This window comes from Erythrolamprus reginae, chromosome 6, assembly GCF_031021105.1.
Source record: "Erythrolamprus reginae isolate rEryReg1 chromosome 6, rEryReg1.hap1, whole genome shotgun sequence".
Taxonomy (NCBI): Eukaryota; Metazoa; Chordata; class Lepidosauria; order Squamata; family Dipsadidae; genus Erythrolamprus; species Erythrolamprus reginae.
In genome coordinates, this window is record NC_091955.1 from 14,664,484 (window position 1) to 14,689,959 (window position 25,476).

General features: G+C 40.3%; 1 protein-coding gene across 1 annotated transcript in view; it reads left to right on the forward strand.

Annotated features, from left to right (window-relative positions):
• Nucleotides 1-25,476, forward strand: part of SCUBE1 (signal peptide, CUB domain and EGF like domain containing 1) — a 225,391-nt gene that overhangs the window by 123,735 nt on the left and 76,180 nt on the right. The window contains exons 5-8 of the mRNA XM_070755321.1: nt 100-225; nt 3,713-3,829; nt 7,223-7,312; nt 21,212-21,328. Coding sequence (XP_070611422.1) covers nt 100-225; nt 3,713-3,829; nt 7,223-7,312; nt 21,212-21,328 — 450 coding nt within the window. The remainder of the gene's footprint in view (nt 1-99; nt 226-3,712; nt 3,830-7,222; nt 7,313-21,211; nt 21,329-25,476) is intronic.

A 25,476-nucleotide genomic window follows, 5' to 3' on the forward strand; every position in this document is an offset into this window, starting at 1 on the left:
AGACAGAAAATCCTTACGACTGAGAATATAATTATTATTCAGATTATTCTTAGAACATCTTCATTTCTCTCTCTCTCTCTCTCTCTCTTTTTCTCCCAGAGGGTATGAACTGCATGAACAAAGACCACGGGTGTGAACATATCTGCCGGGAGACACCCAAAGGTGGGGTTGCCTGTGAATGTAGGCCTGGCTTTGAACTTGCCAAAAACCAGAAGGATTGCAAATGTAGGTAGATGTATGCTAAATTTCATATGTCCAATATGTTTATTTTCCATAGTGCTGTTATTATCTAACATTGGAGGGAAACAGTATGATTTCTTTGACTAGAGGGGTGGGTTTTACCCCCTGTAAGAAGCAACAGGTTTACTTTGCTGGAGGGGTGGGTTACTATACTTTGATGGAAGGGTGGGTTTTACCCCCTGTAAGAAGCAACAGAAATTGAATCCTTTAGAACAGGGGTCTCCAGCCTTGGCAACTTTAAGACTTGTGGATTTCAACGCCCAGAATTCTGGTCGTTGAAGACCACAAGTGCAGTCAGGCAGTAGGGAAAGCAAGGAGGATGCTTGGCTGCATAGCTAGAGGTATAACAAGCAGGAAGAGGGAGATTGTGATCCCCTTATATAGAGCGCTGGTGAGACCACATTTGGAATACTGTGTTCAGTTCTGGAGACCTCACCTACAGAAAGATATTGACAAAATTGAACGGGTCCAAAGACGGGCTACAAGAATGGTGGAAGGTCTTAAGTATAAAACATATCAGGAAAGACTTCATGAACTCAATCTGTATAGTCTGGAGGACAGAAGGAAAAGGGGGGACATGATCGAAACATTTAAATATGTGAAAGGGTTAAATAAGGTTCAGGGGGGAAGTGTTTTTAATAGGAAAGTGAACACAAGAACAAGAGGACACAATCATAAGTTAGTTGGGGGAAAGATCAAAAGCAACATGAGAAAATATTATTTTACTGAAAGAGTAGTAGATCCTTGGAACAAACTTCCAGCAGACGTGGTAGATAAATCCACAGTAACTGAATTTAAACATGCCTGGGATAAACATATATCCATCCTAAGATAAAATACAGAAAATAGTATAAGGGCAGACTAGATGGACCATGAGGTCTTTTTCTGCCGTCAGTCTTCTATGTTTCTATGTTTCTTAAATTTCCAAGGTTGGAGACCCCTGATTTAGATGGGTTTAACATATTACTTTTCCAACCATTTTGTGAAGTTAAACTGGTAGTTGAAAATTAGAATGTCCAGTCGTAATCTTTTCTGTTGCATTTGCTACCTCCTGAGCCAGTTTAATCATCATTATCTGTTTCCAACAATGAGAAGTTTAAAGCTGCCAATTCTTTAACTGGTGTCATTATTCATATGCATTAAGTTCTTCCCAAAAAACTAGGATGTCGTAATGTATTGGTGTAGTTAGTATATGTTCAGATTCAAGCAGCGTGGCCCTTTTGCAACTGATAGATGGAAATTTTGTCAATACACAAATTTTCTAAGTGCCAATCATAATTTTGGCCACCACAGCTGTCATAATCTTTCTGTTTTGATTTTCAAATGTTGATATTTCGTAGTCTTTTCCAATATATTGTGTTCTATTCTACTATCCCTTGATATTGCCACAATTATCTATATTTTCTTTTTTGTATCTGTCGTGTTATTATTATGGTAATCTAAAGTTAAATGCATAGTCTAAGACTAGTAGAAACTGAATAATTGAATAATTATTCAATAATATTCTAAAAATCTATAAACTGCCTATCTAACCTAAGGGACTCTGGATAGTTTACAAAATTAATAAAAAATAATAATAATAATTTATTAGATTTGTATGCCGCCCCTCTCCGAAGACTCCTTACTAATTCCTTACTCCATAGTATGTTCCTTCTACTTTTCAAAGACCTTGAGTTGTTTTAAAACACCATGTTTCCCCCCAGCATTCCCAAATGAGTGAATATGATTCTGTTGCTTTACCAACTCTCAGATTTTAAATTGAGTTTTGACTGAAGAAATAACTTTTGCGTTCAACAGTGCACAGTGAAAGCCAATGCAGTGCAATAGTCACGGCATCAGGGTACAAACCGGGTATCCACAAGTTCTAGTCCCGCTTTAAACATGAAAGCCACCCAAAGAGTCCCAAAGGATTGAGGGGCATAGAAGTCAAATAAATAAAATAAATAAATAATGCTATCACTTTGACATAGCCCTAGGAGGGAGGCAATGATAACCTACTTCCCAAACCCCTTACAAAGAAAGTTGGAGGGACTAGTCCAGGCAGTATTCAAGAATCAAAAACTGATTTCAAGGCACACACACACACACATTTGAAAATAATTTTCCGAAGCTGTTCTATTTACCATTAATATAACTGATTCCTTAGAGATTAAATGTTCTATCATTATTTATTTATTTATTTATTTATTTATTTATTTTACGAGCTTCCTATCTATCTATCTATCTATCTATCTATCTATCTATCTATCTATCTATCTATCTATCTAGTTATCTAGTTATTAATTTAATTTATTGAATCTATCTATCTGTACTGCTCAAAAAAATAAAATAAAGGGAACACTTGAACAACACAAAATAACTCCAAGTAAATCAAACTTCTGTGAAATCAAACTGTCCACTTAGGAAGCAACACTGATTGACAATCAATTTCACATGCTGTTGTGCACATTCAACTTTGTACAGAACAAAGTATTCAATGAGAATATTTCATTCATTCAGATCTAGGATGTGTTCTTTGAGTGTTCCCTTTATTTTTTTGAGCAGTCTATCCATCTATCCACCCACCCATCCATCAACCCACCCACCCAACCCACCCACCCTGCCTGTGAGGAAGAGGGGGCCAGCATTGATCCCTGTCTCTCGCAGGCAGGAGAGTGTTTCAAAATGCTGCCAGAGGCAGCCCAGAGAAGTTGAGCCAGTCCCGTGGGGTGTGCCTGTACCTGCCTCTCATTTATATGCTCTCTTTCTCGTTCTCACTCTCTCCCCCAGCCAAAAGAGTGCCCACCACAGAAAGAGCGGCTTCCAGAGGGGAGAGCGAGAGCAAGCGAGAGGCAGGTGCACCCCTCATTAAAAAAAAGAACTGAAGTCCATTCTACAATGTCTTTACTTTTAGTGACATTTCATTGGGACTAGTAATTTATTTACTTACTTACTTACTTACTTACTTACTTACTTACTTACTTACTTACTTACTTACTTACTTACTTACTTACTTACTTACTTACTTATTCATTCATTCATTCATTCATTCATTCAATCAATCATTCAATTTTTATGCCCCCCTTCTCCTTAGACTCAGGGCGGCTTACAACATGTTAGCAATAGCACTTTTTAACAGAGCCAGCAATATTGCCCCCACAATCCGGGTCCTCATTTTACCCACCTAGGAAGGATGGAAGGCTGAGTCAACCTTGAGCCGGTGATGAGATTTGAACCGCTGACTTACAGATCTACAGTCAGCTTCAGTTGCCTGCAGTACAGCGCTCTACCTACTGCGCCACCCCGGCTCATTTCTTAAAACTATTGCTCTTTAGCAAGGAAGTTTGGAGTTACATTTATCAATCAATGTCATGTTCATTGCTTTTCTAAGTTGTAAATCATTGTTTGTGTCTGGAACACAGAAAGAACTAATTGGGTTTATTGTTGCTTTATTCATATATATGTCTATACATATTTTGGGGGAAATAACTAGTAACCTGTAACTATGGAAACGGAGGCTGCCAACACACGTGTGATGACACGGATAGCGGTCCTGTGTGCGGTTGTCATCAGAAATATGCGCTGCATTCAGATGGTCGAACGTGCATTGGTAAGTACCTTTCCATCATTGTGTTTTCCATTGTAGAAAAGGGTATGTTAAGGAATCTTAATGTTATTTGGTAAGATTGGATTGTGAATGTCACATAAGCCAGCAAATAAGGAGTGCAGTGTTCCCTCGATTTTCGCGGGTTCGAACTTCGCGAATAGCCTATACCACGGTTTTTAAAAAAATATTATTTAAAAAATACTTCGCGGGTTTTTTTCTATACCACGGTTTTTCCTGCCCGATGACATCATACGTCATCGCCAAGCTAATAATTTTTGCAAATAAATAACAAAAAACATAATTATTGTTAATAAATAATTATGTTTATAAATATCAGAATCACTAAGTGTCTTATTCAAAGGTGAGTACCAGTAATAATGGTGAGTAAATGGTTGTTAAGGGAATGGGCAAGGATAATTTAGGGGTTTAAAGTGTTAAGGGATGGCTTGTGATACTGTTAATAGCAAAAAATGGTGTATTTACTTCCGCATCTCTACTTCGCGGAAATTCGACTTTCGCGGGAGGTCTCGGAACGCATTCCCTGTGAAAATCGAGGGAACACTGTATAATGATGCATTAGCTGGTTAAGGATTTGTCACTTTAAACAAAAATGAGTATCTTGGCTAAATCCCAGCTGATTTTAAGGTGTGAGTTACGTATTTAAAGAAATCCACACCTAGGTTTTTCTCCAATTTAGCAGTGATATAAGCTTTAAATAACTCTGACAGGTAACAGATGATGGCATTTTTACTTAATTTTTAAAATACAAAAGTCAGAAAGTCCAATAATAATTCCTAGTTAACTTTTACCATGAAACATTGAATAAAATAGAAGGATCGGCTTTCACGAACCAGAGCCAATTGTGTAAACTATACTATTTATACATAATTCTCTCTTTAAATATGGATGCATTAACTTATATCTATAGAAAATTAAATTGTCATCTGTTAAAAAAATGTCTAATTCCATGAAGTCAATATTTATGTTAAAGTCTACTGAAGTTTGTCTTTAACAAACTTCGATTATATAAAACAGAGGTTTTGGCCCCAACATGAAAATATCTCAGCCTGGGGTTAATTCACAACTCTTAGCTTTGGTGAAATGAATAATTTCATTTTAAAAAGCGGGCAGATTAACATTCTAAGTAAAATGTAGCTGCTAATATGCTAAGTTTAGGGTATTTCAGGATTCTCCATGGTTTTACTTTTGAATCATTAAGAATCTTCCTAATAAGACTACAAAAGTCACAAAATTGCAGAGGATAATCTTAGGTTGTAGATGGCTTGGGAATCTGAGTATTGATGTGAGGGTAAGTGAGAGAACGAACAAACCATGCTTAAATTTCTATTCTGTATCTTTTAATCATTTTTGTTTGGTCTGGCATACTGTTGAATCACTGAACACTATACTTTCTCCTTCCATTTTCGCAATGTTGCTATGTAATACGATGTCACGTTACACTATTCGTTCTGATGTAAGTCGCATATTGCTGCTTGTGTGTGCATATTTTTTTTAACTCCTCCTTCTCCACTTTCTGAGTTTTCTCTTAGATTTTTTTTCCCAATTTTTCTTTTGTTTTGTTTTCATTTTATTCCTGCTTTCTGGTGATGGTTCCTGATTGCCTGTCTTGTATGATATCTGAAGTTAATAAATTATTATTTCTGGAAAAAAACAAAAATTCAAAAAAAAAAAAAGGAAAAAAATAAGTCAAACCAAAGCCTCTATTGCAGCCTGATCCCATCTAGAACTTGATTTCTTCCTAGAACAACAGAACCATTTAGCATTTCCGCAGAAAAAAAAAACCCTGCCAGCTTCTTCCCCATCCTGCGATTTCTTTTGCTCCTTGTTTCTGGCATCACTGCACGGATGCAAATATTTGCAAAGGCGCCGAAGTTATCTGTTTGTCTAATCCAGGGGTGTCAAACTCTATTCCATTGAGGGCTGCATCACGGTTGTGTTTGACCTCTGGGGGTGGGGGATGTGGCCAAGATGGGTGTGGCCAGCTTAAGGTCACTCTTGTCGAGGGCTCTGCCAGCGAAAACAGGCTCCCAAGCTCCTTTTTCAGCCACAACAGCCTCCTGTAGCCCTTTGCCAGCAAAACTAAAAAAAAATTAGTTTAAAATTGTAATTGGATTGGTGGGTATTGGATTTGTTATTATGTATTGTTTTTACCTTGTTGTGAGCCGCCCCGAGTTTGCGGAGAGGGACGGCATATAAATCCAATAAATCTAATCTAATCTAAAAACAGAGTTTGGAGGGGTGCTGGTGGAGCTTCCAAGCTCCATTTTCACGGACAGAAACAACATGGGCCTGTCCTTCACTGTTTCCAAGGTGGCCTAAGCACCCCAGGGCCAGCTGTGGCCTGTGGGTTTTGAGTTTGACACCCCTGATCTAATCCATTTTGTTTCTTTGGCTTATTCTCTTATTTTATGTCTGCTGCATGTACAAGTTCCCCCCTTGTGTTTTTCTTTTCTTTTCTTTTCTTTTTTTTCCTTTGAAATGCAGTCCTCCATTTTATATAACTTTATTCCCGCCACCACTGCTTTCCACATGATTTAACCCTTCTTTTACTCATATCATCTCTTCTCATTCCTGCAAATGGATCATTTGGGGTGTATTTTGAAATACCACACTAATTTGCCGTAAACGCTGAATTGGAGCTTCTCATATACCAAACCTCAGAAATTACCCGCAAGATGCCCCTATCACTAACACCGCCCTCTGCTGTGCCGCATGCTTTGAAAATTGTTAGTCTCTCCCTGTGACATCTTTTTTTGTAGCACTAAATGTTTTAGCTAGTTGTGTTCCATTAGACAAGCAGGCAACCAGCACTGCCCAAATTTGTTTCATTTTTAAGTTTGTTTTTCTTTTCTTTTTCTTTTTTTTTAATGCATGATTTTTTTAAAAAAAAATGGTTTTTTTTAATTATTATTTTTTTAAATCAACATTGAACACATTCCCATGCTCACCCATCACCGGATTCTTGTAGCTTTGTTCTCTCTTTAAAAACTACCATTGCTCAACATGTCATACTTACCTTTGGTTCCCTCTTTTGTTAACAATATGTTTACTTTAAATGTTGTAAATTGTGTTTCTAAATTAACACCCATCTGGGGCATCCTTTCTTTGTGTATGTGTTTTTATTAGTGAGTAATCATCTCCTTAAATGTTGCCTGCTGGATGACTCGATTTTCACCCCCTTCTATCACCTCTAACATCTTCTCCCTCTCTCCAAAACGCACTTTGGTTTGTGTCTGGGATTTGAGTCACATTTCTAAATGGGGTTTTCGTGTTTTCATGCTTTAGTTGCCCAAAGCCAAAAGACTGTCTTCCACAGTGGGAAACTGGGCTTCTCATTAACCAAGTGCTCCATGTTTGTCCCTTCCTTTGTTTTAGAGAAGGATAAGGCTGCAATTGAGAGTTCTGAGTTCAATGCCACGTCAGTAGCTGATGTGGACAAGCGGGTGAAACGGCGGCTACTTATGGGTAACACTTTTCTTCCACTTCCTTTGATGTGCTCCCAACTTTGTCTTTCTCTGTGGGGGATGGGGGGGTTATTTTTGTACCTAATTTGTTCATCTCTGTGCTGAGGTTTATTTATTTATTTATTTATTTGTTAGATTTGTATGCCGCCCCTCTCCGAAGACTCGGGGCGGCTAACAACAATAAAGAAAACAATGCAACAAATCTAATACAGTAGTACCCCTAGATACGAGCATAATTGGTTCCATAAGGGAGCTTGTATCTCGAGGCAACTCGTATTCTGGAACAAATAACTTTTTCCCCCTCCGAGCTAACCAAAAGCAAAGATTCTAACCAAAAGCAAGGATTCTTGCGCCACCTAGTGGACGCTCAGCTCGTATCCCGAATTTCAGCTTGGGACTAGAACAGAAATGTCTCTCCCCTCCTAGCTCGTATCTGGAAATACTCGCATGTAGAGCGGCTCGTATCTAGAGGTACTATTGTATTAAAAAATAATCTAAAAAAACCCCAATTTGAGAGACCAATCATACAAACAAGCATGCCATGTATAAATTCTATAAGCCTAGGGGGAAGGGAAAAATTTCAATTCCCCCATGCCTGACGACAGAGGTGGGTTTTAAGGAGCTTGCGAAAGGCAAGGAGGGTGGGGGCAACTCTGATATCTGGGGGGAGCTGGTTCCAGAGGGTCGGGGCCGCCACAGAGAAGGCTGTTCTCCTGGGTCCCACCAAATGACATTGTTTAGTCGACGGGACCTGGAGAAGGCCAACTCTGTGGGACCTAACCGGTCGCTGGGATTCGTGCGGCAGAAGGCGGTCCCGGAGATATTCTGGGTTCGATGCCATGAAGGGCTTTATAGGTCATAACCAACACTTTGAATTGTGACCGAAAATTGATCGGCAACCAATGCAGACTGCAGAGTGTTGGTGTAACATGGGCATGCCTTGGGAAGCCCATGATTGCTCTCGCAGCTGCATTCTGCATGATCTGAAGTTTCCAAACACTTTTCAAAGGTAGCCCCATGAAGAGAGTGTTACAGTAGTCGAACCTCGAGGTGATGAGGGCATGAGTTGCTGTGAGCAGTGAGCACCGGTCCAGGTTCCTAATTGGTTAAGAATCTTGAGTTTTCATTGGGGGGGAGAATCATTTTTCCCCCCATTTTACATTTACTTCCTCTGTATACGCAATCTGTTTATTTATTTATTTGATTTATTTGATTTTTTTTTAATGCTGCCCTTCTCCTTAGACTCAGGGCGGCTTACAATATGTTAACAATAGCACTTTTTAAACAGAGCCAGCCTATTGCCCCCACAATCCGGGTCCTCATTTTACCCACTTTGGAAGGATGGAAGGCTGAGTCAACTTTGAGCTGGTGATGAGATTTGAACCGCTGACCTGCAGATCTAGCAGTCAGCTTTAGTGGCCTGCAGTACTGCACTCTACCCACTGCGCCACCTCGGCTCGTTGTTTATGATCTTGTAATGTTAAATGTTGAAAGGATTTGCAGCAGAGGTAAAAACATTGGCAACTAACCTGCTTACCTGGAGCAGGCTCATTTTTCACATAGGATTTGTATCATTCAAATATATATGTGATACGTGAGGATGTATTATGATATGATGGCTATAAAATGCATATGGACACAACTCGAGATTTAGGTTAAAGCAATGATATTGTAAAAATAATTGATCTCTTTTATGTGAATCTTTAAAACAATGGTTTAGTCGTAGAATAATATATGTTTCCTTGAAATAATTTTGAAATTATTGGAAAAATCTCCTTGCCTATTATTGTAGCTGTGCTTTTTTTTCTAATCAAGATACTACAGTGGTACCTCGACATACGAGTTTAATTCGTTCCAGACCCGAGCTCATAAGTCGATCAACTCGCATCTCAAACGAATGCCTTTAGACTTTGTTTTTTGCGCCGAGATAACCAGAAGCAAGGATTCTTGCGCCACCTAGTGGAAGCTCGGCTCGTATCCCGAATTTGAGCTCGGGTGTCGAACAGAAATTTCGCTCGCGTCGCAGCTCGTAACTTGGAATACTCGCATGTGGAGCAGCTCATATCTAGAGGTACTACTGTATATAAATATAGCCAAATACAATAGCTGCTGTTTTTTTCTATTTTATTTTAAGTATTTGAAGCTGGTAAATGCAGAAACAATAATTACATATTGCTCTTGTAGAATTATTCCTTCCTATTACATAGCGTTACATAGCGCAGCCCAAAGTTGATGCCAAATTCTAAACTGATGGATAATCTAACCCAGTACTTTCATATAGAAGTTTAAGCCCTGCTAGAGAGGGGCCACGGATGCAATCTCTACTTTTCTGAGAGTATCATCTCAAAACACTACAAGGATGGAGGCAAAGCCCTGCAACACAGTAGCAATAGTACTTAGATTTATATACCGCTTCACAGTGCTTTTACAGCCTTCTCTAAGCGGTTTACAGAGTCAGCATTTGCCCCCAATAATCTGGATCTTCATTTTACCAATCTCGGGCTCTCTGGTAGAATCCTCCCAAAAATTCACAGGTACAAATTTCAGACACACACACACACACACGTTTGAAAATTTAAAACAATGTTCTTTATAATGAAAATTCACTTAAACCAAGCCCTCTTTTTGTATAGCAAAGAGCACTGGTCTCCAAACAAACTGGTAATTTGTACAAGTCCCTTATCAGTTCTGTGATACTTAGATTGCAGCTGGGAGGCAATTCACAGTCCTTCTTCTTTCACTTTGCCCTGGTTTAGTTTCAAAGCGGGGAAAAATCAGCACACAAAAAGTCAAAGTCAGTAAAGCAGTCACGAAACACAACGATCAGATAATCCTCCACAATGGCCAAACCCACAGGCTGCTAATTATAGCAGCCTCACTAATTACCACAGCCCCACCCAACTCCAGGCGGCCTCATTTTCTTTGATAATAATCTCTCAGTTGTTGTTGCCTATGCATCGCTCTCCGCATGGGTGGCTGTATCATTAACTCTTGTTCTGAATCCAAGGAGGAGCTAGATAATTGATCTCCTTCTGAGCTGTCTGCCCCACTCTCCTCCTCCCTGTCACTCATGTCAGAGGAGCCTTCATCAGCAGATTCCACTGGGGGCAAAACAGGCCTGCAGCATGTGGATGTCTCCCCCACATCCACAGTCCTTGGGGCAGGAGCTGGGCAGGAGCTAACCACAACAGGAACGATGGAAAGCTGAGTCAACCTTGAGCCAGTGAGAATCGAACTGTCAACCTGCAGGCAGTCAGCAGTAGCCTGCAGTACTGTATTCTAATCACTGCACCACCCACAACTCTTAGTCCTTATTCCCATAGCCAGTCCAGAAGGATACCATGTTGATGATACCAAAAGTTACTGAGGAATCAAGGAGCACATGGGTGGATACAACACATCCATCCTGAGCCGACTAAAGGTCATTGATAAGCATCACTATCTTCATTTAGTAAAGTGAGTTCATTTAGATCAGGGGTGTAAACCTCCATTTCATTGAGGGCCGCATCAGGGTTGCGTTTCATCTCGGGGGCAGGAGGCAGGGCCAGCTCAATGTCATTTATGTCAGGGGCACCTGTGGTGGCCCAAGCATTCTGCCCGTGATAATGGACTCCCAAACTCCATTTTCGGCTGCGATGGCCTCCTGAAATCCTCTGTCAGTGAAAACAGCTCGGGAGGCCCGCCCGCCTCCCTCAAGAGCTCCATTTTCACTGGCAGAAGCACCACAGGGTGGTCCTTTGCTGTTTCCAGGGCAGCTGGATGGATCTGGCCCAAGGGCCTTGATTTTGACCCCTCTGATTTAGATACTAGATATTCTTTTTATGCAATTAAATCAAGACTCAAGTGAAAAAATATTTTAAAATCTCAGGACTATTGTACAAACCAAGCTGGAAATTTGAAAACACGTACAGTGATACCTCATCTTACAAACGCCTCATCATACAAACTTTTCGAGATACAAACCCGGGGTTTAAGATTTTTTTGCCTCTTCTTACAAACTATTTTCACCTTACAAACCCACCGCCACCGCTGGGATGCCCCGCCTCTGGACTTCCGTTGCCAGCGAATCGCCCGTTTTTGCTCTGCTGGGATTCCCCTGAGGATCCCCTCCATAGGAAACCCCACCTCCGGAATTCTGTGTTTTTGTGATGCTGCAGGGGAATCCCCGCAGCGCAAAAACAGGCACTTTGCTGGCAACGGAAGTCTGGAGGTGGGGTTTCCCAGTGAGGGGAGCCTCAGTGAAATCGCAGCATCTCAAAAACACAGAGGTCCGGAGGTGGGGTTTCGAGGACTTTGGTGTTTTTGCGATGCTGCGATTTCACTGATGCTCCCTTCGCTGGGAAACCCTACCTTCGGAGTTCCATTGCCAGCGAAGCGCTTGTTTTTGCGATGCTGGGATTCCCCTGCTGGGATTCCCCTGCAGCATCGCAAAAACACAGAAGTCTGGAGGTGGCGTTTCCCATGGAGGGGAGCCTCAGGGGAATCCCAGCAGTGCAAAAACAGGCGCTTCGGCTGGCAAAAGGGGTGAATTTTGGGCTTGCACGCATTAATCGCTTTTCCATTGATTCCTATGGGAAACATTGTTTCGTCTTACAAACTTTTCACCTTAAGAACCTCATCCCGGAACCAATTAAGTTTGTAAGACAAGGTATCACTGTACCTCTTTTCAATAAATCTGTGTGACCCACATAATCCTTTCTGTAAATCACAACTTTAGAACAAAGCAGTACTAAACCATTTACAACCATAATATCGTTTCTCTTGAAAAGTGTTAATTGCACTTTTTGGTAGAATCAAAAAGATTTTGACAACAAGTACAGCGCTGTCCTCATTCTCAAAAGATTGGTTTGTTGTTGCCATTATTACCTGCCCAAATTCTAATAAACTCTTTAAGTGGCACTGGGTGTCTTTTTGTCTACCTCAGTAAAGGCCACCCATGAACAAATAATCTGTGTTGGCTACCACAGTGTAATTAAAATGACATAATTGAAGTCTTATTTTTAAATTTAGCTGCCGATAAATAAGCTACATTTTTAGCAAAGGTGTAAGAAGAATAAATATTCATTAGAAATGGAACAAAATCTGGTGTTGTGGGTTTCTGTTTTTGTTTCCAAAATATCTTATTTATTTATATTTATTAATCAGATTTGTATGCCGCCCCTCTCCGCAGACTCAGGGCAGCTCACAGCAATAATAATACAATGTAAACAAATCTAATGTTTAAGTTAATTTAAAACCCCAATTTAAAAACCAATCATACATACTAACATACCATGCATAAATTTTATAAGCCTAGGGGGAGGGGAAAGTCTCAATTCCCCCATGTCTGACGACAGAGGTGGGTTTTAAGGAGCTTACGAAAGGCAAGGAGGGTGGGGGCAACTCTGATATCTGGGGGGAGTTGGTTCCAAAGGGTCGGGACCGCCACAGAAAAGGCTCTTCCCCTGGGTCCCGCCAAACGACATTGTTTAGTTGACGGGACCCGGAGAAGGCCAACTCTGTGGGACCTAACTGGTCGCTGGGATTCGTGCGACAGAAGGCGGTCCTGGACATATTCTGGTCCGGTGCCATGAAGGGCTTTATATTTCATAACCAACACTTTGAATTGTGACCGGAAACTGATCGGCAACCAATGCAAACTGCGGAGTATTGGTGTGACATGGGCGTATTTCGGGAAGCCCATGATAGCTCTTGCAGCTGCATTCTGCACGATCTGAAGTTTCCGAACACTTTTCAAAGGTAGCCCCATGTAGAGAGCATTACAGTAGTCGAGCCTCGAGGTGATGAGGGCATGAGTGACTGTGAGCAGTGACTCCCGGTCCAAATAGGGCCACAGCCATCATCTTTCCTGGTCCTCTAACAACAAAAAACTAGAATAGGACGAAAATTTCTAGAAGTGATAGGTCCCAATAGCAATAGCACTTAGAGCTATACCCCTTAACAGTGCTTTTGTCAACCTGGAAGCTGGCCTCACTGTGGCCATTTTCTTTTCTGTAGTTTTCCTCTAAGGAGACTTCTTTTCGTTATAGGCTGTAGACCTCTCTTAGCAGTTTACAGAGTCAGCTTATTGCACTCAACAATTTGGGTCCTCATTTTACCCATCTTGGAAGGACAGAAGGATGAGTCAACCTTGAGCTTGGTGAGATTTGAACTGCCAAATTGTAGGCAGCTGGCAGTCGGCAGAAGTAGCCTGCAGTACTGCACTCTAACCAGTGCGCCACCATGACTCAAGTTTTTTCCCCCCTCCCTGTATTTCTGCTTTGGGTTTCCTTCACCTGCTATTACCTCTGTTTATGGTCCTGGTGCCTTAGGAATGTCATTAAAAGAACTGGAATACAATGATACCTTGTCTTACAAACTTAATTGGTTCCATGACGAGGTTCTTAAGGTGAAAAGTTTGTAAGATGAAACAATGTTTCCCATAGGAATCAATGGAAAAGCGATTAATGCGTGCAAGCCCAAAATTCACCCCTTTTGCCAGCCGAAGTGCCCATTTTTGCGCTGCTGGGATTCTCCTGAGGCTCCCCTCCATGGGAAACTCCACCTCCGGACTTCTGTGTTTTTGCAATGCTGCAGGGGAATCCCAGCATCGCAAAAACAAGTGTTTTGCTGGCAACGGAAGTCCGGAGGTGGGCTTTCCCAGCGAAGGGAGCATCAGTGAAATTGCACCATCGCAAAAACACCGAAGTCCTCGGAACCCCACCTCCTGACCTCTGTGTTTTTGTGATGATGCGATTTCACTGAGGCTCCCCTCACTGGAAACCCCACCTCCGGACTTCCATTGCCAGCGAAGCACCCATTTTTGTGTTGCTGGGATTCTCCTGCAGCATCACAAAAACACGGAAGTCTGGAGGTGGGGTTTCCCATGGAGGGGAGCCTCAGGGGAATCCCAGCAGTGCAAAAATGGGTGCTTTGCTGGCGATGGAAGTCCAGAGGCGGGGCATCCCAGCGGCGGTGGTGAGATTGTAAGGTGAAAATAGTTTGTAAGAAGAGGCAAAAAAATCTTAAACCCTGGGTTTGTATCTCGAAAAGTTTGTATGATGAGGCGTTTGTAAGACGAGGTATCACTGTATATCATGGGGAGTTATAATTTTGAAAGCCTTAACTAAGTCCTGCTAACTAAAGGTATAACATCCCTACCTTTCAGTTTTACAACATAAACAACACAACCAAAAGGGAAAAAAAGGAATTAATGTAAAATCTCACATTGATTTTTGAAATTTTATTGCAAGTTACATAAAAACATATACATCATTACTTTCTTTTTTCCTTATGGGTTTTCATCCCATAGTCATTTGAAATGTTCAGCGGAACATTTTCCAACTGCATTTTAACTGCTAAGTTTTCAGTAGAGGATAAAATAGCAATGTGGAGGTGTTCTGCCTGCGTGTTTCAACCGCCCGTATTTACAGGGTAATCAGTCCAGAAAGACACACACCACACGATAAAAGGAAAACCCAAAAGTTTTTATAAACAGAAAAACAGAAACAGCTCCCTTTCTAAATGTCAAAGGGATTTTCTGGTACACACAAGGCACAGGTTAAATACAATCCAATTGCTCACCCAATAACTGGGAAATTGAGTCCAATTCTAAAGTCCAGAGAGTCCACACACAATCTTGAACAGCACAAAAACCACGATCTTGACGAAACAATGAATCAGATAAACTGCCATGAGGCTAAAACACCAGGCTGCACTTTTATCTGTAGCACTAATTACAGCAGCCCCACCCAACCACAGGTGGCCTCATTTTCTCTTGTAATAATCCTTCAGTTGTTGTCTCCTATGCATCACTCTACGCATGCGTGGATGTGTCATTAATTCTTGTTCAGAATCCAGGGATGATACAGATGATTGATCTCCTCCTGGGCTATCTGCCAAACTCCCCTCTTCCCTGTCACTCACGCTTCCTGGGTCAGAGGAGGCTTTGTCGGCAGATTCCATCGGGAGCAAAACAGGCCTGCGGCATGTGGATGTTTCCCCCACATCCACCTGCACATTCCTTGGGGCAGGAGCTGGGCCAGAGCTGACCACAACAGTAGATGAGGGATGATGAACCTTTTTGGCACCAAGTGTCAAAAAGGGAGCACTTTGAAGCATTGCCCGTTCCTCTTCCGGGTTTCTGGCACGCATGCACACACAGTGATCACCTGGCTGGTGCTCATGCTCATGCCAGAAAATGGAAGACCAGCACTTCTGGTTTCCGGCACTGCCAACACACAAAGGTCAGCAGACCATCACTTGTGCATGCGCACCAGAAACCCAGAAGAAGAACGGGCACTGCAAGTGACATGGCTAGTGTGCCAGAGTTTCGCCATCACAGGAGTAGGTTGTTAACTTCACTTGATCAATCTCTGGAAAAAAGTGTACTTCTCTGCAAAAGAAATATCCACAACAGTTACACAATATGGCATTGGCCAGCTTTGTATTCTGGAATTCCATAAAGCATGGTTGTTTAACCCAGTGTTTCCCAACCTTGGCAACTTGAAGATATTTGGACTTCAACTCCCAGAATTCCCCAGCCAGCATTCGCTGGCCAGTGAAAGAACCAGGTGGAAAGCTAGCCACCCCCATCTGAACTCACACCCCAGCTGATTCCAGGTGCGAGCCTTCCTCAGATCTTCTTTACATTGCAAGTAGAGCAGTGGAAAAAAACCCTGCAAAGACTTAGGGCTTGGAAAACATTCTTCTTCGCAGAGAGCAACAGTGAAAGAGCTTGCAAGCGGGTAAAAGCTGGGAACATTGTTAGTACCTGGTTAGGGCTGAAAGAAACTTACTCAGAGCAAGTTAGAGTAATGAAACAAACCCTGCAAAGACTTAGGGCTTGAAAACGCTCTTCACAGAGAATAACAATGAAAGAGCTTGGGTACATTAATAGCACCTGGTTAGGGCTGGAAACAAATATCTATAGCAAGTAAAGCAATGAAAAAAAAACCCTACAAAGACAGAGTTTTGAATAAATTCTTGGCAAAGATTTAACAATGAAAGAGCTTGCAAGTGGTAAGAGCTGTGAACATCGTTAGCACCTGGTTAGGGCTGGAAAGAAACATTTGGAGCAAATAGAGAATTTTTAAAAAATCAAAGGCAGGGTTTGGAATACAGTGTTCCCTCGATTTTCGCGGGTTCGAACTTCGCGAAAAGTCTATACCACGGTTTTTCAAAAATATTAATTAAAAAATACTTTGCGGATTTCCCCCCCTATACCATGGTTTTTCCTGCCTGATGACGTCATATGTCATCGCCAAACTTCCATCTGCTTTTAATAAATATTTTTTTAATAAACTTTAATAAATAAACATGGTGAGTAATGATCTAAATGGTTGCTAAGGGAATGGGAAATTGCACGTTAGGGGTTTAAAGTGTTCAGGGAAGGCTTGTGATATTGTTCATAGCCCAAAATAGTGTATTTACTTCCGCATCTCTACTTCGCGGAAATTCGACTTTTGCGGGCGGTCTCGGAACGCATCCTCCGCGAAAATCGAGGGAACACCGTACATTCTTGGCAGAGATTAACAGTGAAAGAGCTTGCAAGTGCCTGGGAACATCCTTAGCACTTGGTGAGGGCTGAAAGAAACTTACTCAGAGCAAGTTAGAGTAATGAAACAAACCCTGCAAAGACTTAGGGCTTGAAAACATTCTTCACAGAGAGAAAGAATGAAAGAGTCTGCAAGATAAGAGCTGGGAAGATTGTTAGCAGCTAGTTAGGGTTGGGGGGGAAAAGCTACATTCAGAGTATAAGACCCACCCTAATTATCAGCCTATTTTAGGGAGGGAAAGGGTGTGTCTTATACACCGAAAAATACGGTAAGCAGTTCCACTTTTTCCTTGCTGCCATTCCTTCTTGCCATCTTCTCCCATTAATGGACCAATTGTTTCTTTATTTATGTCATAATTATTTACGACATTTTCTTCTAAGTCTTAGCTCATTCTGAGCCTTAGCTTTCCCGATGTCATCTTTGTAGATTTCAGCTATTTGCTAGTGTTCTTCTGTCCCCCTTTCCATTTTTGTACTTGTCCTTTTAGTCTTTCAATTTATTAGCGAGTTCCTTGTAGAACTATGCTGGTTTTGGTCTGGGTCATCTTATTTCTATTTCTTAATGGCATTGTGCTAGACTGGGCTTTTATAATTTCATTTTCCAGAGTTTCCCATAGTTTTGAGTTGTTTTTCCCTTTCAGATTTTCATCCAAAGAATCCTTCACAAGCACTCTCTGGGTTTATTGAAATCAGCTCTTTAAATTCTAAGACATTAGTTTGACCTTGTTCTGTTGTTTGTGTTTGCACTATGATGAATTCCAATATGATACAGTTCCCCAAAGTTTCCTGCAACTTCAACCCCTTCTATCATTTCATCTCCATTAGTAAACATTAAGTCACTGCCATCATCACCGTATTACAATGTTTTCCGTATTGATCCTTCGGTTCGTCCAGGCGTTCCTCAACAGATACCAAAATGTATTATTTTTTTAATTTTTTGCATAGTATAATTAAAAATCAATACACCATATGATTTAAGTTGATTGGCTACATTCAAATTCATCTTCAGCCATCACATTCATTGGATAACTTTATTTATTTATTTATTTATTTATTTAATTTATTGGATCTGTACGCCGCCCCTCTCCGGAGACTCGGGGAGGCTAACAGCAACAATAAAGCAGTGTACAATAATAGTCTGATGTTAGAAACAATTAAAAACCCATTAATATAAAAAACCAAACATACATACATACATACATACATACATACCATGCATAAATTGTAAAGGCCTAGGGGGAAAAGGGTCTCAATTCCCCCATGCCTGACGGCAGAGGTGGGTTTTAAGCAGCTTACGAAAGGCAAGGAGGGTGGGGGCAGTTCTAATCTTTGGGGGGAGTTGGTTCCAGAGGGCCGGGGCCGCCACAGAGAAAGCTCTTCCCCTTTATATTAGTCCTTCTCTCTCAGCCTGATGTAACAGACAGGGTAGTTGCTGTCGCAATAAAATGAAAGAAGATCTTCATAAAATAATCTTTCAGGTCATTAATTTGATTTAATTTAATTGACTTTTAAGCCACCCAACTCCTTGCAGACTCTGGGTGGCATACAGTAATTATAAAATATAAAATGAACTAGAAAGTTAGAACTAAGACGCCTTAAACAAGATCTAAGTATTGCCCACAAGATCATATGCTGCAATGTCCTGCCTGTCGGCGACTACTTCAGCTTCAACCACAACAACACAAGAGCACACAACAGATTTAAACTTAATATTAACCGCTCCAAACTTGACTGTAAAAAATATGACTTCAGTAACCGAGTTGTCAAAGCGTGGAACTCATTACCGGACTCCATAGTGTCATCCCCAAACCCCCAACACCTTACCCTTAGATTATCTACGGTTGACCTATCCAGATTCCTAAGAGGTCAGTAAGGGGCGAGTACAAGTGCACTAGAGTGCCTTCCGTCCCCTGTCCTATTGCTCTTTTATATCTCCTATACCTTCCTTCTATTCCTATATCTCTTCTTCTATTCTTTCATTGATATGTTCTATTCCTATACCTTCTTTTCTATTATCTCTTAGATATATTTTACTATGAGTATCTCCTCTATAACCTTCATCATGTATTTTACTATGTGTATATCGATATATACCCACTAAAACCCTCATTGTGTATTGGACAAAATAAATAAATAAAATAAATGAATTGAAATTTCAAGGGGCAGGATCTTTAAACAAAAAAGCAGAGTATGTATGAAGTATTTCTTCCCATAATCTCCATTTTCTCTTCCAAACCGGCTGTTGACTTGTTTGTTGACTTTGATGACATTTACTTGTTGACTTTGATGACATTCAGTTTAATGTATAATTTAGCCATAACCCTGTCACTGGAACCAAGGCGAATTCTCCAGCGAGATTGGCCTACAAATGAGCAAGTAGTTAATATAACTCAATAGGAAGAAGGCGATAAATTACACCTACTTACAGCTTGAAAGTTTGTTTACACAAGCTGTGTGTAAAGCTGCGATTTTCTCCCACTCTGACAACAAAACACAATGTATAGCATTGTGGCAGAGTTGTGAATTCAGATAGAGAAGACATACAGTATTAGGGTCATATAATATAGAACTCCAGGCCATGAAATAATTATTGCATGAAACCATGGTCAAATTAATATAGCTATTTCTTTGGTCTATAGAGATAAAGGTAATGCAGATTTCCTGTTTTGTTTTGGTTTTTTATGATTTAGCTTACAAAAACTGGATTCCATCCTGCCGGTTTGTTTGTAATAAAGTTGCATTGTCCTCTTCCTCCTTCTCTTGCTGAAGTGGTACCTAATAACCATTTCCCATTATTGTAAAAGTTACAAAAAAGTGCTCCAGCCTCCTCTTCCCCAGTGTTTGCCTATCTACCATTTGACGTCCTACAAGCCCTGGGAAATTTCAATGACACAGCTTGGAATGGGTTCAGTGACCTCAATCATGCCCTTCCCCACCCACTCCAAAACCCCTTTCAATTTGCAAAAAAGCTTTAAGTGGACAAAACCCAGATGCCTTTTCTCTTGCACTTCAGTAGGAACCGATTGGACTTGTAGATTCCTGTCAAAGTGATGTATGTAGTTCATCTTCTATTAACTCTTTCCGCGAGGGAAAAGATTTAACGTGTCAGCTGGGAGTCTCCGGGCCGCTGTGTTTCTTTTCTCAGCTCCTTTATTTTGCAAATTCAGCAGTTCATCAAGAGCGGCTTTTCATTCCAAAATGAGTATTAAAAAGTTATCACTAGTGAATAATTCATAAGTACAGGACATCAACGGTATTACTTGAAAGGAAGTGATGCCGAAATTTCAGGGACTTAATAACTTGGGCATTTGTTTTTTGTTTTGTTTTGTTTTTGAAATGATATTTTCTCCAAAATATATCTTTAACATATAATCTTTAATTGACAAAATTGAACGGGTTCAAAGACGGGCTACAAGAATGGTGGAAGGTCTTAAGTATCAGGAAAGACTTAATGAACTCAATCTGTATAGTCTGGAGGACAGAAGGAAAAGGGGGGACATGATCGAAACATTTAAATATGTTAAAGGGTTAAATAAGGTTCAGGAGGGAAGTGTTTTTAATAGGAAAATGAACACAAGAACAAGAAGTTAGTTGGGGGAAAGATCAAAAGCAACGTGAGAAAATATTATTTTACTGAAAGAGTAGTAGATCCTTGGAACAAACTTCCAGCAGACGTGGTTGGTAAATCCACAGTAACTGAATTTAAACATGCCTGGGATAAACATATATCCATCCTAAGAGAAAATACAAAAAATAGTATAAGGGCAGACTAGATGGACCATGAGGTCTTTTTCCTGCCGTCAGTCTTCTATGTTTCTGTGTTTCTATGTTTAAAATCATTATTTAGTTATTCAATTTATATTGATTTTGTTGAAAATTATTACATTCATCAAAAAGGTTTCATATAAAAATGGTTGATAATAAGTTGTCTTTCATTAGTTCACATGAAAAAAAAAATCCATTAATTAATGTGAGGCACCCGAGTATAAGCTACAATCTTGGCAAAATGCTTTGAGAATCAGCCACACTGAATTTTGTATACTTTACTTCCAAACCCAATTAGAAATCAATTCAGATTCCGATTTGATATGTTTTTTGGGACTGAAGTTTAAGAAAGTTTAAAATGTCTGTAATAAATATCGGAGGTGCCTTGGTTAAAAGGTACCTTCCAATCTATATTGAAATATCTTGGAACAAAAACTGATTTTACTTGGCTTTTCCTAGAGTGTTCTCGGTAACTTAAGCAGAAATATAATGGTGTATGCTTAAGAATAGATTATATGTTATGGTATGCAGATCACATAGGGGACTACAATGTTTTTTTTTCTGTCCCTTCCTCTTCTTGTTTTTCTCTCTATTTCTCAGAAACATGTGCTGTTAATAACGGAGGCTGTGACCGGACCTGCAAGGATACAGCCACAGGAGTCCGCTGCAGTTGTCCAGTTGGATTTACCTTGCAGCCCGATGGGAAAACGTGCAAAGGTCAGCTTCTGTTCGTTTTGCAGTGCATCGCTTCCCTTTACCAGCTACAATACCGGAGCTTAAATGCACATAATTATAATCAAAGCTAGGGAAGTTTTATACCCTTAAAAATCTGATTGTATTGTTATAGACTTAGAATAACTTTTATTGTCACTTTGAATGTAAACTAATCGGTATGCATTAAAACAGTGATGGTGAACCTATTGAACACGGAGCCATATCTGCTGTTGCCCTAGCTTAGCTGCAGAATGCATGTGCACACCGGCCAGCTGATTTCCAGCTTCAACAGAGGCTCTGGGAGGGCGTTTTCAGCTTCCAGAGGGCCTCTAGGGGAACGGGGGAGAGTGTTTTTGCCCTCTTCAGGCTCCAGGGAAGCCTCTGGAGCTTTTTCCCATGTATTTGTCCCATGTAGATTTCTCAGGATCGAAATGGTCGGGTGGTTTTCCCACGGGTAGGTTTTCCATGTAGGAGGCACGTAGGTAAGACCTCCTTCATCGCCAGTGAAAAGAACTGAGACTGTTGAATTGATAGATTTATTTTTTATTTTTATTTATTTATTTTGTCCAATACACAATAATACACAATGAAGGTTATAGAGGATATAGTAGAGAAGAAATACGAGATATAAGAGAGACTATAGGACAGAGAACGGAAAGCACTCTAGTGCGCTTATGTACGCCCCTTACTGACCTCTTAGGAATCTGGAGAGGTCAACCGTGGATAGTCTAAGGGTAAAATGTTGGGGGTTAGGGGATGATACTACGGAGTCCGGTAATGAGTTCCATGCTTCAACAACCCGATTACTAAAGTCATATTTTTTACAGTCAAGTTTGAAGCGGTTAATTTCAACCTTGAATCTGTTGTGTGCTCTTGTGTTGTTGTGGTTGAAGCTGAAGTAGTCTTTGATAGGCAGGACATTGCAACATATGATCTTATGGGCAATACTTAGATCATGTTTAAGGCGTCGTAGTTCTAAGCTTTCAAGACCCAGGATTGTAAGTCTAGTTTCGTAGGGTATTCTGTTTCGAGTGGAGGAATGAAGGGCACTTATTTATTTATTTATTTTATTTATTTATTCATTTGTCCAATACACAAATACATAGGAAGAAAAATAGGCATGTAGTAATATATATAAGGGTAAAAGTGAACTTAGAGGAGAGGATATATGAAAGAAAGAAAATATATATGATAAGTGAGAGAAAGGAAAGACAATTGGACAGGGGACCAAAGGCACACCAGTGCACTTATGATACTTTATTTCTCCATATATCGGGAACACAATGTTGTTTTGATAACTCTACTCCAGACGCGAATGAATAACAGTGTCGGTTTACAGCTTTTATACTTTGTTTCTTCCCGTTCAAATGTAACTGATGGTCACTTGAAATTCCCGGTGATTCTTAAACCAATCAAATTCAAACATTCAATATACAACTATTTACATCAGGTTAATGAATATTCAACAGGAAGAGTGAAAAATAGGCCTACTGGGCCCACCAGAAGTTGGGAAACAGGCCGTTTCTGGCCTCCAGGGGGCCTCTGGGGGATGGCGGGGTGCCATTTTCACCCTCCCCAAAACAATGAATTATGAGTGTGGGAACTCGCGCATGCGCAATAACGTCCTTCGCAGTTCCACTGTGGGCCCATGTGCCAGATCTAAGCACCCAGCAGGCCAGATCCAGTCTGTGGGCCTTTAGTGTGACACCTCTGATCTAGGTTTATTTCAGCATGCATGGAAACATTTTTCCATCATCCTTTATATATTTCCCATACTTTAGTAAATATACATATATATGATAGATAATAGATATATGATAGAAACTAAGAAAAAGATGAAAATATGACATTTCAACTTGGATCTCACGTTGCAAAAGTTTGTATTCTATGTTTTAAAAAAATCATTCAGGAGATTTAAATAGGAATGTTTCATTGACTATTTGCAGCATGAAATGATGCCATGGTTACATGTATGTGGATTTAACATGATTTATTTTATTTTATTTATTTATTTAATTGGATTTGTATGCCGCCCCTCTCTGAGGACTCGTTAATATCAATATTAACGAGTATCATTATTATAGTTATCGTAATTATAATGAGAAACAATGACAAACTAATATAATAAGATAATTTAAGTTACATTTCTTTTCATTTTTACCAGTTTTAATGATTTCATTGTGGATATTGTTATATTCAATGTACCAATGTAACAGCCAGAATACTAAATAGATGAACCTAATTTCTAGATGCGCCTTATAGCAACAGTTTAAAAATATGCACTTACTGTACGTTTCTTAATAAGCAGTTATTCATCAGTTATGTTTATTTGTTTATTATTAGTTTTTGTACTGCATGAAACAACTCTACATATATTTTCTTTGTTTGATTAATGTGAGTCTTCCAGATACAGTGTTCCCTTGATTTTCACTGGGGATGCGTTCCGAGACTGCCTGCGAAAGTCGAATTTCCGCGAAATAGAGATGCGGAAGTAAATACACTATTTTTGGCTATGAACAGTATCACAAGCCTTCCCTTAACACTTTAAACCCCTAAATTGCAATTTCCCATTCCCTTAGCAACCATTTAGATTATTACTCATCATTTTTATTTATTAAAGTTTATTTAAAAAATATTTATTAAAGGCGGACGAAGGTTTGGCGATGACATATGACGTCATCAGGCGGGAAAAACCATGGTCTAGGGAAAAAACCACAAAATATTTTTAATTAATATTTTTGAAAAAACGTGGTACAGTATAGACTTTTCGCGAAGTTCGAAGCCGCAAAAATCGAGGGAACACTGTATAGGCTTTTCCCAATCATTTTGGCAAGAAATGCCAAGGCCAAGTATTGGGTATCTACAGTGGTGAAATTCAAAAATTTTCCCTACTGGTTCTGTGGACATAGCTTCATGGAGAGGGTGTATGTCATGTGACGGAGTGGGCATGGCCAACTTGATATCACTCATGGTAAGGGGAGGTAGCACCAGCCCATCAAGCCACGCCCACAGAACCAACAGGAAAGATTGGTCAAGTTTTCTAGCGTTCAATCTGGCTGCTTCTTGCCTCCTTCATGTTTGCTCTGTATGAGCCTGGGAAGGAGGAAAGTAGCCCTGTCGCGGAGCAAGGCCAGAACCAGGGAATTGCACCTTCCCTGACCCAGCCAAGGCAGGTGGCGAGCGGGCGGCGGCTCTGGGACCTTAAATAATGCCAGGACCCCCGACCCAAGGTGAAGGGTGAGTGGGTGGCATGTTTCCAAATGTAAAATAATGCACTTGGGGAAAAGGAATCCTCAATCTGAGTATTGCATTGGCAGTTCTGTGTTAGCAAAAACTTCAGAAGAAAAGGATTTAGGGGTAGTGATTTCTGAGTCTCAAAATGGGTGAGCAGTGTGGTCGGGTGGTAGGAAAAGCAAGTAGGATGCTTGGCTACATAGCTAGAGGTATAACAAGCAGGAAGAGGGAGATTATGATCCCGCTATATAGAATGCTGGTGAGACCACATTTGGAATACTGTGTTCAGTTCTGGAGACCTCACCTACAAAAAGATATTGACAAAATTGAACGGGTCCAAAGACGGGCTACAAGAATGGTGGAAGGTCTTAAGCATAAAACGTATCAGGAAAGACTTCATGAACTCAATCTGTATAGTCTGGAGGACAGAAGGAAAAGGGGAGACATGATCGAAACATTTAAATATATTAAAGGGTTAAATAAGGTCCAGGAGGGAAGTGTTTTTAATAGGAAAGTGAACACAAGAACAAGGGGACACAATCTGAAGTTAGTTGGGGGAAAGATCAAAAGCAACATGAGAAAATATTATTTTACTAAAAGAGTAGTAGATCCTTGGAAAAAACTTCCAGCAGACGTGGTAGATAAATCCACAGTAACTGAATTTAAACATGCCTGGGATAAACATAGACCCATCCTAAGATAAAATACAGAAAATAGTATAAGGGCAGACTAGATGGACCATGAGGTCTTTTTCTGCCGTCAGACTTCTATGTTTCTATGTTTCTATTGCTTATGTTTCTATGTTTCTATGTTGCTTATGTTTCTATGTTTCTATTGCTTATGTTTCTATGTTTCTATTGCTTTGGTGAGCTGAGTTGAGTGGGCAAGGCGACTGGCGAAATGATTAGCTGGGCTGC